Source organism: Eschrichtius robustus, chromosome 10 (genome assembly GCF_028021215.1).
Source record: "Eschrichtius robustus isolate mEscRob2 chromosome 10, mEscRob2.pri, whole genome shotgun sequence".
Classification (NCBI taxonomy): Eukaryota; Metazoa; Chordata; class Mammalia; order Artiodactyla; family Eschrichtiidae; genus Eschrichtius; species Eschrichtius robustus.
The window spans coordinates 5,385,371-5,399,872 of NC_090833.1; the positions used below are offsets into that span (position 1 = coordinate 5,385,371).

Genomic DNA, 14,502 nt, shown 5'->3' on the forward strand with positions numbered 1-14,502 from the left:
TGGCCACCTTGCTGCCCAGAGAAGGATGGATAAATGTTGAACGACTGAAGGAAGAGGCATATGTACCTGTGCATGGGGTGCACAAAACATTTTTAAACTCAAGGTAGACTTTTAAAAAGAAAAGTTTCTGGCTGAGGAGTTGTGAGAAATGGTCAGAATGCAGATGCATTTTGCAAGTAGACCAAACATTACCTTTTGATAGATGTGAGATGTGAGAGAAAGAGAGTCAGAGGTGACACCATAATTTTTGCTTGAGCAATTGATGGAATGGAGACTAACCTACAAAGAAGGGAAAAACTTGGAGGAGGAGCAGGTACTGGGGGAAAAACAAGAGTTTATTTACAGACAGTATTAGTTTAAGATGCCTCTTAAAAATACAAGAGGAGTTGCCACTTAAACATTTACATATGAGATAGAAAAATACCCCTGGAATAAACTCCACTTGCTTATTGCATATGATTCTTTTGCTTAATGCCTTATTTAATGTAGTGGTACTTAATTTGGAATGTCAAATTCTGATACAGATACTGCTTCATCTGTATTTTATTGGTCCATGTATTATTCTGTTTCTTTTTGCCTAGTTCACTATTTAGGGTATATCAACACTCTGTAACAAATATAGATCCAAATATGTACTAGCCAACATTACAGAAGATTTTTGGAGTTTGATTGGGTATTCAAGTTGGCAGAGTGGCTGTCCTAACCAGCTTTATTCAGGGATCCAAGCTCCTCATTTGTGGCTACACAAGCCATTATTTTAGTCCTTAACCAACTTTGTATCCAGGTGACAAAGAGAAGAGCAAATGGAGGAGGCCCACAGTTCCTAGGGGCCAGGCCTAGAATTAGCACAGAAACTGCTGCTCCCATTGGAATAGGTAGGACTCAGTCACGTGGCCACACCTGACACCAGGACAGCAGCAGAAAAATAGTTCATCATTTTAATGTTCAGAAGTGAAAGAAATTCTAGGTCATTCTCCTGGTTTTCTTAGCAATAAGAAAAAATATTTAAAATTAGCAGAATTTGGGCTTCCCTGGTGGCGCAGTGGTTGAGAATCTGCCTGCTGATGCAGGGGACAAGGGTTCGAGCCCTGGTCTGGGAGGATCCCACATGCCGCGGAGCGGCTGGGCCCGTGAGCCACAACTACTGAGCCTGCGCGTCTGGAGCCTGTGCTCCACAACGGGAGAGGCCGCGACGGTGAGAGGCCCGCGCACCACGATGAAGAGTGGCCCCCGCTCGCCGCAGCTGGAGAAAGCCCTCGCACAGAAACGGAGACCCAACACAGCCAAAAAATAATAATACTAATAATAAATAAATAAATACAATTTATAAAAAAATAAAATAAAATTAGCAGAATTCTGTACTCACTTTGATTAGCTGAATAAGTAACTGACCCATATTCAAAGTTCTCTGCATCCTTTTCTTATAATCCTTTACAAAATGCAGCAGAGGCACTAAAATTTGGCTCACATTTTAAATAAAACATTTTATTGATTTGGTCTTCTGTAGCTTATTGAGTTTTCATTCTCTCTTATTCTTTAAGAACAGCTCCGTATGTTTTTATGTTTGTCTCTGCCATTATTTCTAAGGAGTCTGCAACTGTAGCTCTGAGCTTCTCTTTGACCTGAGTTATTTCAGTTAGTGACTTCATATACATGTATATATATTTGCCAGTATTTTGAAGTTTTGTTTTGATTGTTTAAAATTGTGTCATTATCCAGCTTTATTACAATGTCAGAAACAGTGCAATGTCATTTCTACATCTGACTTGATTTGATCAATTTTTCAAAATGTTTCGTGGCTTCTGGAAAAAAAAAAGTTTATTCTTGATGTGTACCCAAATTTAATACAACCATTACCTGGCCTTTCCTAATTATATAATTAAAGAAAGAAAGAAAAGCTCCCCTTTCATTGTCTCTCCTGTGCAGTCACTGTGCATAATCTACCAGAGCTCAGGAGAGCTTCCCACGACAACCTCAGCCCACCCTGGCCTGCAAGGAGCACACAGGGGAAGAAGGGAGATGGGTGCTTATCTGCACAGGCGCTTTTAGCTTTCTGGCAGTTTTTCAAAGTCAAACAGCAAGTATTTCTGATGAGTCACAATTTGGTTTGATTTGCATGTTTCTCTTCCATAGTCAAGGACGGGTTATAGTTAACCAAATAGAAGAGGCAGGTTCAAGTAACAGGAAGAAAATAAAGACGGCTGAACAGAACAAGGCAGAAAAAACCTCCTACACATCCAGGTACACTCCTATTGGAGGCTGATTACTAGTTAAGTTTCCACACACAGTGGATACATCCTAACCTAACGGAAGGGCTTTTGATGACATTGAAGGAATGGCTAAATCTGACACCCATGTTTGTCCAATGCAATATCCAAGCCATTTGGTCCAAGGCTCTTGGTCATTTAAGCTGTGCTCTCATCCAGAAACTCATTAAAAGGGATGTGACTTCATCTAAATCTTAACCTCAGTCAAACCCCTCCAAAATCTTTCTCAGAATAGTATCACATAAAAGTGACAAAAGAGAGACATTTACCTGGCTGCTTTGTCGAGCGAGGATACTAACTTCTGTTGAAGCCGCAGATGCTGCCAGCACTAAATCCCTTCAAAGAATAAAACCGGAAGACCATTAAATTCAAACAGCAACAGTTGTACCTTGACTTGAGTCACTGGTAGCATCTACAAGGCTTTCATTGGGATGTGAAGGAGAAAAGCAAGGCTTTCTACCTGGCTGAAGAAAGGTAAGAAGATTTTGGATGTAAAGCTTTACTTTTTAGTTCATAGGCTAGAGCCCTGGAGACTCAGCCAACTGCCTCCCTACTTAAGACAAAGGAGAGACACAACAGAATCAAGTCAGAATTCCCAATAAATATAATACCCCCCTGTAGAGAGAATAATCTAATTAGAGGAACAGAAGCTTTGCTTCAAGTCATCTATCTTTCAAAGGGACACTTCTGCTCAGAGGGTAACTTTAGTATGTTCCTTAAACATCAGTATTTTCTTAAGTCATCACTGGAGTTAATGAGAAAATGGGATTTCTAAGTTTAGTATGTATTTGAGCTAAATAATTCAAGACTGGGAAAACAGAAGTAGTAGTCAGCAAGGCATTATCTAGCAAGAGCTGAAAATATGTTCGGGGTATCTCCAGCCTCTATCTTCCTCCCTTACAGAAAGGAAACAAAACAGAACAAGCAGGACCAAGTGACTCAGGCATGACCTGACAGTGAGGGCAGGCTGTACCCTCCCTGGGTACGCGGCTCACCATTCTTCAATGTAGCTGAGGTAGTAATGATGCTGTCTCTCTGTACAGCTGCCGTAGCAGGGCTCCATAAAGTTCACAAACACTTCTGGGTGCTTTTCTTCTTTTTTCTACAATGAACAGAACGAGAAAAAAAAAAATCTCATGGGCGATTTTTCTTGAATCCTACACAGTTAAGAATCTCAAAAGATAAAACCATTTAAGTTTTATGAGAAAATTCATTCAAAATATATAGACACTATATAAAGGCAGCATTGAGCAGTACAAAGAACAGAAGCACTGGCCACTGACCAAACTGAATTCAAAGTTTTCTGTCACTTTAGCATGGACAGAGTACTCAACCTCTCTGATAATGTTTTCTCTCATGTATGATGGACCTAAAAAACCTACATCAAAGGCTGTTGTGAGACATGAAAGGATACATATAAAGCATCTAACCCAGTCTAACATGGAACATAAGTAGTATTCAATAAATGCTAGTGTTAATATTATCCCTGGGAAAAGAAAATCTTAATGATATCTTGAAATAAGGCATCTTAATAAACTTATTTTTAAAATTCAATATTGTCAGGAACCCAAAAGAGTTAATAAAAACAAGGCACTTTTTTCTCAGATTGGCAAAGATTAAAAATGGTACCATTGCATATTGACACACATATTGGGAAACTGGTAGTTCCATCCGTGGTAGGAGTATAAACTGATACAACTTTTCTAAAAGATACTTCGGCAGTGTTTTCAAAAGCCTATATCAAAAGAGCATATACTGCTTGACCTAGCAAATTCATTTCTAGGTATTTATCCCAAAAAATAAACATAATGCCATTAAGTGTACATAAAAGAGTGTTAGTATTCTTTCAAACAGAAAAAAAGTGAAAGCAACCTGAGTATCCAACAGTAGAGGAAGCGCTAAATAAATTGATTATCTGCCCAAAAGCAAAATTCAGATTTACTGAGGTAGAAAGATAGTTGCAATATACTAATTAAAACAAGGTTGCAAAACAGAATGACCAGTGCCACCCCCACTTTTGTTATATTTAGACTTTTATGTATGTATTTAATGTTTTTCTAGACTTTGAAAGCTAACGTGATTTGGAAATATAAGCCCTGCCTCATTTGCTGTTTTTTAATGCCACTGCAATTCAGTAAGACAGTGTAGATCTTATTATTCAGGTCCTTCTTTGTCCTTCAAAATGACTCACTCCCTCACTCAAATGGCTCCTCCTCAGAGGCCTTCCTTGACCACCCAAGCTAAACCCCCGTCATCATCCACCCCTTACCCTGCTTTATTTCCTCCATCACCCCTGTCACTCCGTGATCCGACACTTGTTTGTGGACTAGCACGTTCATCCGAATGCAAGATCCACAAAAGCAAGGACTTTGCCTTGGTCGCAGCTATATTCTCAGCTTTAAAGCCCACTGTGTACGCATTCGATAAATATCGGATGAATAAATAAGTAAACGAATTTTGAAAATCAAGGTACTTTCTTGCTTTTCTAAAATGTCTTTATCAGGTTAACATCTACCACAACTCATAGTTTGCAACTTAAGCAAAGTAAGTTTTAGGACTTTTTTCACCTTGTGACTCAACAGCAGAACATGCTCTAAGTGAACACCACCATTTTGGTCCCTAGGATCCCGGTGCAGCATTAAAATCTTACACCTCAGGTTGCACGACCACTGCCAGCAAGAAAAGGAAACTGAAGCCTAACTGCAAACTTTATTAGAAGTCTTCTACAATTCTCAAATAACAGAGACATCCTTTTCATAGACATACCGGGAGTAGAGCCATCACCACATCTGGAGCCGTTTCCAAGGTCCCGTCCGCAGCAGCATATACTATTGTGAATTCATATGTACCGATCCACAGCACATCCAGAACTGAAAGACACACATCCTAATAAACCATCTTGTGCTTGGAATAACCCCTGTACGTTATATTACCATCTCATGGATAAAAAAAAAATCCAACTCCTATAGCTTTTAAAAAGGTCCAGATTTCACTAACTAAATCCAATTCACAAAGACTCAAGAAGCCCAAATTCATCCCAAAGTGGTATTTTATTTTTTTTCTGGTGGATTATAATCAAGGCAAATAATGAAGAATTCTAATTAAAAAATCAGGATCCATTTAATGTCATTTACCAAGAGACATAGGCGTCTACCAGAGGATTATTGTTACAGCGACTTAATTAGCTAACTGAAATAATGGGAGTTTTCATACAGGAGGCACCAACACTTCCCCGAGCAGGTATGCAGGTGCATCACATGATCAGAAATTTCTGCAATACGGACAGCACCTCATTAGAGGTCAGCCCAATAAGAAAAGCAGATGTGTTACCTCTGACAGGATGATCTGCCTCATAAAATGGAGGACAAGGAATGACTTTCTTTTCCTGCAAAGTCTGAAAGAGATTTGGAAAAAACAAAAAAACAAAAAACAGAGTCGAATGAAACAATCCCCAAACCAATGAAACTGTCAAATCCAGTAAGTTCACCTAGAAACCACCTAAGTCTCATCTCCCCAGCCAGGAGAGAATGAATACAGAGACGAGTGGATGCCTACTTCTAGAATCCTACCCTATGGCAACACTCATCGGCAACGTGATCAATGTAGGTAATGAGGATGCTCTAGAGTCGCAAAACCACTCACACGGATGCAGATAACCATCAATAACGGAACAGAGGGATTCACACAGCGGAGCCCTATGCAGCCATTCAAAAGAATGAAGTACCTCTATATGTAACGAGCTGGAAAAAAAAGACTCCAATACACTATTTTTTTTTGGCCGCAGCGCGCGGCATGAGGAATCTTAGTTCCCCGATCAGGGATCGAACCTATGCCCCCTGCAGTGGAAGAGCGGAGTACTAACCACTGGACCACCAGGGAAGTCCCTCCAATACACTATTAAGTTTAAAAAAAAAAAAAAAAAAAAAAGGCAAACAATAAAATTAAACCAACTGTATTAACTTTATTTTTTTTTTGTATTAACTTTTTACAGGCTAATGCCCTAAAAGAATATGTACCAAATGTCACATAACTTTTTGTGATGACAAAGAAGAAACAAAACCTTAACCTCAAACCTATTCCACCACATTCACCACTTTGCAGCCCCACAGAGAACAGGTGGAATGCACAACAGCACAGGCCTTGGCATTGCCTGTGAACCCCTCCTTCCCATTCGGATGTGACCAGATATATATGGATTCTTTGTCAATTTATATTGAAGAATATTCATGAATATTACCTCTGGAAGACCACAGGGGGAAGCTGACAGAGTGGACATGCAACAACTCTTTCCTGCATTCACTTGTGTACTGACAGATTTGTTGCAATGAGCATAAATTACATTTTAATAGAAAAAAACAGCAAAGATACTCCCAAACCACCCCCAAAACAGTGGGTAACTTAAGTAAAAAAGTTCTGAAGTCCAAGGCAAGACTTACAGGAAGATACTGGACCACAGTTCCATTCTGTTTCCCCACTGCCAGCTGCTTTCCTTTGGGGCTCCAGCAGACTGGGTAAAGAAGAGAATGCTACCAATTAAAAACTGAATAAAATGGAGCAAACCAATGAGATCTGTACCAAAACAGCCACATAATAACCACTTCTTGTTCCTCTGTCAGTCCATGGAGGACTGTCGGATCATCCTTACTTGGCACAGTGAAAAAAGAAAGATCATTTTGATAATAGAAGCCAACTGTGATTTATCACTGGGCCACTGAATCAGCTGTTAAAAATGCTTTTTCACGGTCGCAGCTCCAAGCAGCTGGGCATCCCTACAGCTAACTTTCCTGAACGAGTAGTAGATAATCTTCCAGCTGATGTATCCACTGGCATATATTATGGTTGGGCCAGTGTTGGAAGCGGAGACATCCACAAGACGGTGGTGAGCATAGGATGGAACCCATACTACAAGAATACAAAAAAGTCCATGGAAACTCATATCATGCATACTTTCAAAGAGGACTTCTATGGGGAAATTCTCAACGTGGCCATTGTCAGCTACCTCAGACCAGAAAAGAATTTTGATTCTTTAGAGTCACTTATTTCAGCAATTCAAGGTGATATTGAGGAAGCTAAGAAACGACTAGATTTACCAGAACATTTGAAACTCAAAGAAGACAATTTCTTCCAGGTTCCTAAAAGCAAAGTAATGAATGGCCACTGAAGGAAAAGCATCTTATTTATTCATTCACTGTTTTCTAATATTTTACTGCTCATAACTCTACAGTCTCATCTTGGTTATATTTTAAAAATCAAACATTTTCCTACAGCTGTGAATTAAACAGTACAATGTAGTTACCATATTATGTTCCAACTGTTCAATTAAACCCATCATGTTACAGTACTAAAAAGGTTCATTTTAAAAATCAAGATTCTTTTTTTATGTAATATGTTGATTAAAATGTACTACTAGAAAGGTCTTAAGTGTTTTATAATGGAAATGGAATATATATAAATATGGGTAACAGGCAAGTCACTAGTTTGAGATGAGAACTATAATTCTCATGGTAAAATTCTAGCATGCATGTACCTGTATAGCATGCTCTGCTAATCAGAAGGCTCATAAAAGTAACTATATTAAGCAGAGGTTTGACAGTTTATTACAAACCTAAGGGGAAAAATCCAGACTTCGTATTTTTGATATTTTGTGCATTTATATATTATTACAGACATGAAGACTTGTGAAATTTCATTTTAGTTAGTCATTTCCTTTAAGGGCTCAAATCATTGTACTGTGTTCCATTTTTGTTACAGCTGCCTCAGTTCTAATTGGTCTAGACTCTCTCCCTATTTTTTTTTGTTTTTCTTTTAAAACAGTTAAAATGAGTGTTTTTCGAATCTCTAGTTCTCACTTTTGTGTTGTATAACACTTCTCTCTTTTTAAGAGTAGATATTCTTCAACATTTTTCTTAACCTTTGCTTCCTGTAAACAATTGTCAGTGTCAGTTCTTCCATTTAGAATATCCAACTTTACATTTACAAAATGTAGTTTCATCTGCGTCTGTATCTGCCATCCCATCGGTTCACTATATGAACAGTGATTAAGTGCATGTCTCTTGCATTTTAGAAAAAACACCCGAATATTCATCTGTAGGTTTCCTCAAAGTTTAAACGAACACCTAGCATTTCATTTATACATACCAGTTTCTTAAACAACACAAAATACTTGTTTCCCGCCCCCACCCCGGGAAACTATTTAAGAGCCAACTAAATTATGAAATACAAAGTTATTTGTTTTTAATGTGACTATATGTTCCTGAGCAAATGCAGACTGTTGTAGTTGTCTGTGCACAATGTAATATAAGGCTAAAGAGTGCTATCTAGAAGATAATTTTAAAGATAACTCATTATAAAACCATTTTCCCCTAATCTGCATAAATGAGAACTGATTTTAACAAAACTGTTTATATAATATTTACAAGAACATCTAAAGCTAATGTTGGAGAAGGGGGAAGCAGGAATAAATTCAGTTGGATTGTTTTGACTTTTTGGTGTATGAATTTATGGCAAACAATGTAGTATGTGTCTTTTTCATTTCTTCTTTAAAGAAATACTTAGAAAATGTAATTTAATGTTAGAAATCCTGTACTTGAAAGAAGCCTCAATTATCAGTGGTTCTATGAAACAAAGTTAAAAACAAACATGGAAAGTGTAAAAAAGATTTGTGTTTGAGTAGCTTGCGACTGATTGTGTCCTCATTAAGTGTGAAAATTCTTTGATACTGTCACCTTACATTTTGTTAAATAACTATTGCTTTTGAAAAGCCTATAGTGTGTGGTTTAGGAGTTAGTTAATAGTGTCTACATTTTTTTAAGTTTTATATATAAAGTATTTATATATTATAAGAAATTGCAGTAGGGCCATTTTCGATTAGTCAGTGTTTTCAGGCCTTGAAATAAATCTTGACCAAGTGAAAAAAAAAAAAAAAAAAAATGCTTTTTCAATGGAGTATTGCCCAGAAAGCTGTACAGAAAACTCTGTAGTCTTTAGATAAAACAAGGAGAACACAGGTTTTCAAATATCAAGAAATCATTCTCTTGCTCCTATTTGATATTTTCTAATGCTTTTCCTCAAAGGTACAAATGACTGTTTCAGAGTACGACCCTTTTAGATCAAAACAATTATTCTCAATAACACAGTTCTAAACCAACTATGCCAAAATATTTCTTTCTCCAGAAAACCCAAGCACATTCAAGTTAAATCATGTATGCTATTTGGCTTCAAGGACATTAACTATGGAAATAAAAAACACTCTCTCCACTTCTACCAAAGAATAACAAATATGACAAAAAACCCCATTTGCTTTTTTTCCAGAAATTAAATTTTAACTAGATTACCATTACCATATGTTACAGAGGAGAAGACTTTATTACTCACCAGATGTTACTCCTACTGTGGAAGGAAGAGTTGCACACACTTTCACTGCCTCTGTGATTTGTAGGACAGCAATGCTGCCATCAGCCAGACAAACTGCCACCATGGAGGAAACAGTAGGGTTCCACTTCATATCGATCACCATGCCTCCTGCATCTTTCAGGAGCTTATGATATGCAAACGGGCGTTTCTGCTGTTTGGCCTTTTAAAACAAATGCCCAGAAGCAAACATATATTAGTAAATTAATAAGTACAGAGACATTTAATAGTCAAAGAAAATTACTGAATCTGCAAGTTTTCTGGAATTACAGTTCACTTTTCTCCATGACCATGAAAAAAAAAGGTAGCTCTGCACAACAGTCTATTTGTTACAGACAATTTTAACACAACTTTGAAAACGGCAATCAATTGTTATAGCATACTCAGAGGGACTCGCAACAAAGGAACACACAAATGCAAAATAATCCATAAAGAGCAGACACTAAATAAAAATCTGGGTTCTGCTTCTTAATAGTGTTGGGCCCTTGAATTTTAGAGAGCTCTCATCTTAAAATATTGTACCTATTTTAACTGGTATGCAGAAACCACCAAAGGCTTCAAAATTCCAAAAGAGCTTCACTGAAGCATTTGTTGTGGAAGGCTAATGAAAGATTAATGATATAAAAGGTACCCCAAACAAACAAACACACAAGAACCCCAAATACTTAAACTCCTTGGGCTTGTTCCTCTACTTATGAAATGAAGACGACAGTACCTACTGCATAAGGCCATGAGGGGTAGGCATGAATGAGAACAAGGCACGTAAAGCACTAGTACAGGGCCTGGCACACAGTCAGTATAAACACTCAATATTATTGACTATTATCATTACTAAACGGCCTGGAATGGAAGAACACTACATTAGGAGGCCAGAGATCCAGGATGTAGGAGCTTGTGACATTAACTACTAACTCTATGGCCTTGGGCAAGTCACCTAAGGGTCCCTGGGCTCTGGCTGTCTCATATATAAATGAGAAATGATAACATCTTGGGGCAGGTGGTATTATGAAATAATTTCTTGAAGTCACTTCTATCTCCAAAGATCTATGATTCTATAATTAAGGACCTTTTAAAAACCCATATTTTAATCTAGAAAAAGAATTCAAAGGTCAACCAAGAACTTCTAGGTTATGATTCAATACCAGGAAATCTTCTTAGGTCCCTACAGTTTGCCAGCAGCTTACCTCATTTGAGAAAGTGCGAACATCAAAAAAAGCAATAATGGAACCATATTCACTGGACATCATGCACACGGAAAGTGTGAGGTTATCACAGCTCAGGGCCAGGTGATGTATCGGGAATTTCATAGGAACTAGCAAGCTTTGAACTTTATCAACTATGAAAACATAAAAAAACACAGAGCAGAAAATGGAATGTTCTAAGCATAAGCCACAAACTCTCTATTCAGGTCTATGTGAAACAATTTTTGCATCTACATAAAAATGTGCACACACCCTGATAACAAGTTGTGCAGATAAATCGTAGCTTTCTTACAGATGTATAATGTTGCATTAAATATCATAGGGACTCTTCCTCATCTGACCTGAGAAAACTAACTGTGGCTGTAGCCCTTATTGAAAACAGTGCCCTGTACCGCCTTTTTGCAACAATGCTCCAGATAGCACACATTCCCATTTGCTTTGGATGGCGCTGTTGTGACAACTAAAAAGCCACGCAATGAAACTCTTCTCCCAGGGAGCCGGAACCCAAGTTCAACTGAGCATATGGTGCAACAGTAAGCTGTTCTTCCCTCTGAGCTCAGAGCGACAGCTCACCAAAAGAGAAATACAAAGGACCAAAGAGAACACCCAGGAGGGCTTCCAGAAGCCTACCTAGAACTTCCTCTTCTTTGGGGTCAATCTCAGGACTAATAGCAGTTTTCCTACTAGAATGATTTCTTGTAAATCAAATGACATTAGCACTTCACTCCTCTATCATGCAACATAAACCAAGGAACTTACCTATCTTATTGGGATCATCTCCAGGTTTATTCTGAATAAGAAGATTTTTAGCAGGAAAAATCTGCAACCCACTGGCTCCACCAGCGAAGACCAGGCCATACTTGTTGGACACGGCAAGCAGATTCGAGCGTTCCTTGGGCAACTCCTCAGGGGAGTCAAAGATTCTCACCTTCTTCAGTGCTCTAAACTGAAAATCCTGTGGTGCGGGGTCAAAACAAGATCAATTCAGGGAAAACAGGAAATTAAATCACATGTGTCATTATATTTCAGTACACCCAATTCCAGCACAACAAAATATACATTACCCTGAGGGTACGGGCTGTGTGGCTCAGTCATTTTTAAGCTTCCTGTGATATCATGGCACCTGGTATAGTGCTTATTAGTATTTACTGAATAAATTAAATTTAAAAAAATTCTTTCATGACGCCTTCCTTGACTAACCCACATAACACTGATCTTTTCCTTTTCTGAATTCCTAGCTTATTTATTGTCTGAACCACCACACAAGCTGCATTTTTTTATTTACAATCTTGTCCTATTTCATGATATGTCTTATGATCCAGAGCAGTGCTTAATAAATTGTTGTTACATATTGAAAGCATCACTCAACTACCCTGTAAGCTCAAACTACCAGTGCAGTACTCAACAAAGATACATGGAAATAATGACCACTGAACGGTAACCAAATCCCAAGAACTGGCTTACCTGCATCAGATACTAAACAAAACTCCCACCACTGAAGAGGTCAATCTCTTGGTGTTCAAGACCTATAAACATACCTAGATGCTATGAGGACATCTAAAATCAAGTCCAAACCCCTTAACACAGGCTGTAAGGCCAACACGGCTTCATTTGTGTCCATTTATGGTGTTTCACACAGGATCCCTAACACACCCCACATACTAATTTCCTTGGATTCGATGTTTAATACATATTTGCTTAAAAGATTAACTGAAATACTCTTCTTAATTCCAACTGAGTATGGTGATCAGAAATCCACACGGCTTTCCAGGTCAGACCATAAAATTTTCAACCTTTTTTGTTAATTCTCATCCTGATAATCCCGAATATCCTACTTGGGTCTTGTAATCAGAAACTCAAAGGGAGGCCATCATTTTCTAAGTCTGTGGTTCTAAAACCTTTTTATCCTTCTGCTACAGCACATGAAATATGGCACACTCTCATTGGGTTGCTCACCCTTGGCAGTGATTCTCAAGAAGAACGAGAGCATCACTATTCTAAACATGGTATAGATTACTACTCCCTAATGCATTTCAGTGATTTGTTGTTCAAATGCCTAAAATATTCCTACAACTTATTTCCTTTCGGGTGTTTACAACCATCATTTGGATCACCTGGTCCTCTCAAGTTTCCTGACTTCAGGCTGATTTCCAGTACCGAAACAGCCCTCCGATCCTAGTTAACTAAAGCTCTTGTAGGATAAGTGATGAACCCTGGCTCTGCATTAGGCAAGCGTGGACCGCCTTACTAGTACAGCGAGAGAGGAGAGAGGGTCTTAAAAACAATAACAACAATCTGGTTTTCAGCCCGCTTGTCAAATGCGGCTTTGGGTAAGTTACTTGCCGAGCCTCAATTTGCTCCTCTACATTAACAAGTACTTCGTAGGGTTGCTGTGATAATTACCAGTGCCTGGCACAGTAAACGCTCAATAAACAGTAGTTAGTACCACTACTCGGATCACCACATTAAAGTAGCTAGGATAACTCAAGAGGGTCGCACAAGACCAACAGGGGACGCGGAAACCGCATTCCGTGGGGCTTTCACGCCAACTCCACGGCAGAGCGCTCCAGGACGCGGTAATGCGAACTCTGAAAGCGGCAAATTGTTCAAGCAGGAGGCGCTGGGGGCGGCGGGGGGCGGGGCGGGCGGGTCAGCGGACATCCGAGCTTCCCGGGTCAGCGGGGCTCCAAGGCAACACCAGAACTAAGGAAGGGAGGGAGGCCCCGGCCAGTGTCTGACCTTCATCTCCCGCTCGGGGATCACGGCATCCATTTCGTCTCCCATCGCGCCGCCCTCAACTGGTCAAAGCAGCTACCGCAGCTGCCCGCGTCCTTGCAGACACAGCCCAAACGGCTCGCAGGCCGACTTCCTTCCCTCAGCTCTAGCGGCGCGCAGACATGACGCACCTCCGGCGCGCTTTGATGACATCACACATTTCCGGCCGAGGGAGGTGGAGGGACCATCTAAAGTCGCGAGCCCTTCTGGCCGCCGCCTCCCATTGGCCGGCTCTGAGAGAGTAGGGGGCGTGGCCCGGGATCCGTGCGCCTGCGCCCGGGGGCGTCCGGGTGCAGCCACCGCGTTTTCAGGTGGAACGCGCTTGCTTCCTGTTGGTTTCTCATACTGGGAAGAGCAAGGGCGCGTCCTCCACGTTCGTTTCCTTGAGACTTCGCAGTAGTCTTTCGATGTAGGTGGTTATTAATAGTTCCGACTTCAGAGGAGTTGGGAACTTGACAAATATTTCCAAGGGGTAGCTTCTGAGAAAGGCTTTAGAGGAGTGTGGAGGAAAAGGGTTCTCGCCACGGAGACCCTTACGTGTCTGAAGGCTGAAAGGGGATATTAAAGGGCCCCAGCGATCAGCTTTGTTTACTCGTTGGAGTAACAAGCCTGGAAACTGCGCAAAGACATCCTAGTCACCTAGGGGTTATCATTGCCATTTAATTGATGAGGCAACTGGAAGCACAGAGAAGTTAAGAAAATTCCCCAATGCCCCTCAGTCAGAAAGTGGTGAAGGCTGGATTAGAATTCAGCCTTGCTGATTGCTGGCTATTACACAGTCCTACGTAGAGATTTGTGTAGTGGAATTATATTATAAATGCTCTAGGACAGAGATTCTTAACTTGGAG

The 14,502-nt window shown here is 39.8% G+C and overlaps 1 protein-coding gene across 5 annotated transcripts in view; it reads right to left on the bottom strand.

Moving 5' to 3' along the window:
* Positions 1–13,760, bottom strand: part of NUP214 (nucleoporin 214) — a 100,336-nt gene extending 86,576 nt beyond the window's left edge. For all 5 annotated transcript variants that reach the window (XM_068551872.1, XM_068551875.1, XM_068551873.1 and 2 more), the window contains exons 1-9: positions 13,619–13,760; positions 11,639–11,834; positions 10,862–11,013; positions 9,642–9,840; positions 6,704–6,774; positions 5,598–5,661; positions 5,034–5,137; positions 3,263–3,369; positions 2,537–2,603 (exon numbers count right to left, since the gene is read on the bottom strand). In XM_068551872.1, coding sequence (XP_068407973.1) covers positions 2,537–2,603; positions 3,263–3,369; positions 5,034–5,137; positions 5,598–5,661; positions 6,704–6,774; positions 9,642–9,840; positions 10,862–11,013; positions 11,639–11,834; positions 13,619–13,663 — 1,005 coding nt within the window. In that variant the 5' untranslated portion in view covers positions 13,664–13,760. The remainder of the gene's footprint in view (positions 1–2,536; positions 2,604–3,262; positions 3,370–5,033; positions 5,138–5,597; positions 5,662–6,703; positions 6,775–9,641; positions 9,841–10,861; positions 11,014–11,638; positions 11,835–13,618) is intronic.
* Between the last annotated feature and the right edge of the window lie 742 nt (positions 13,761–14,502).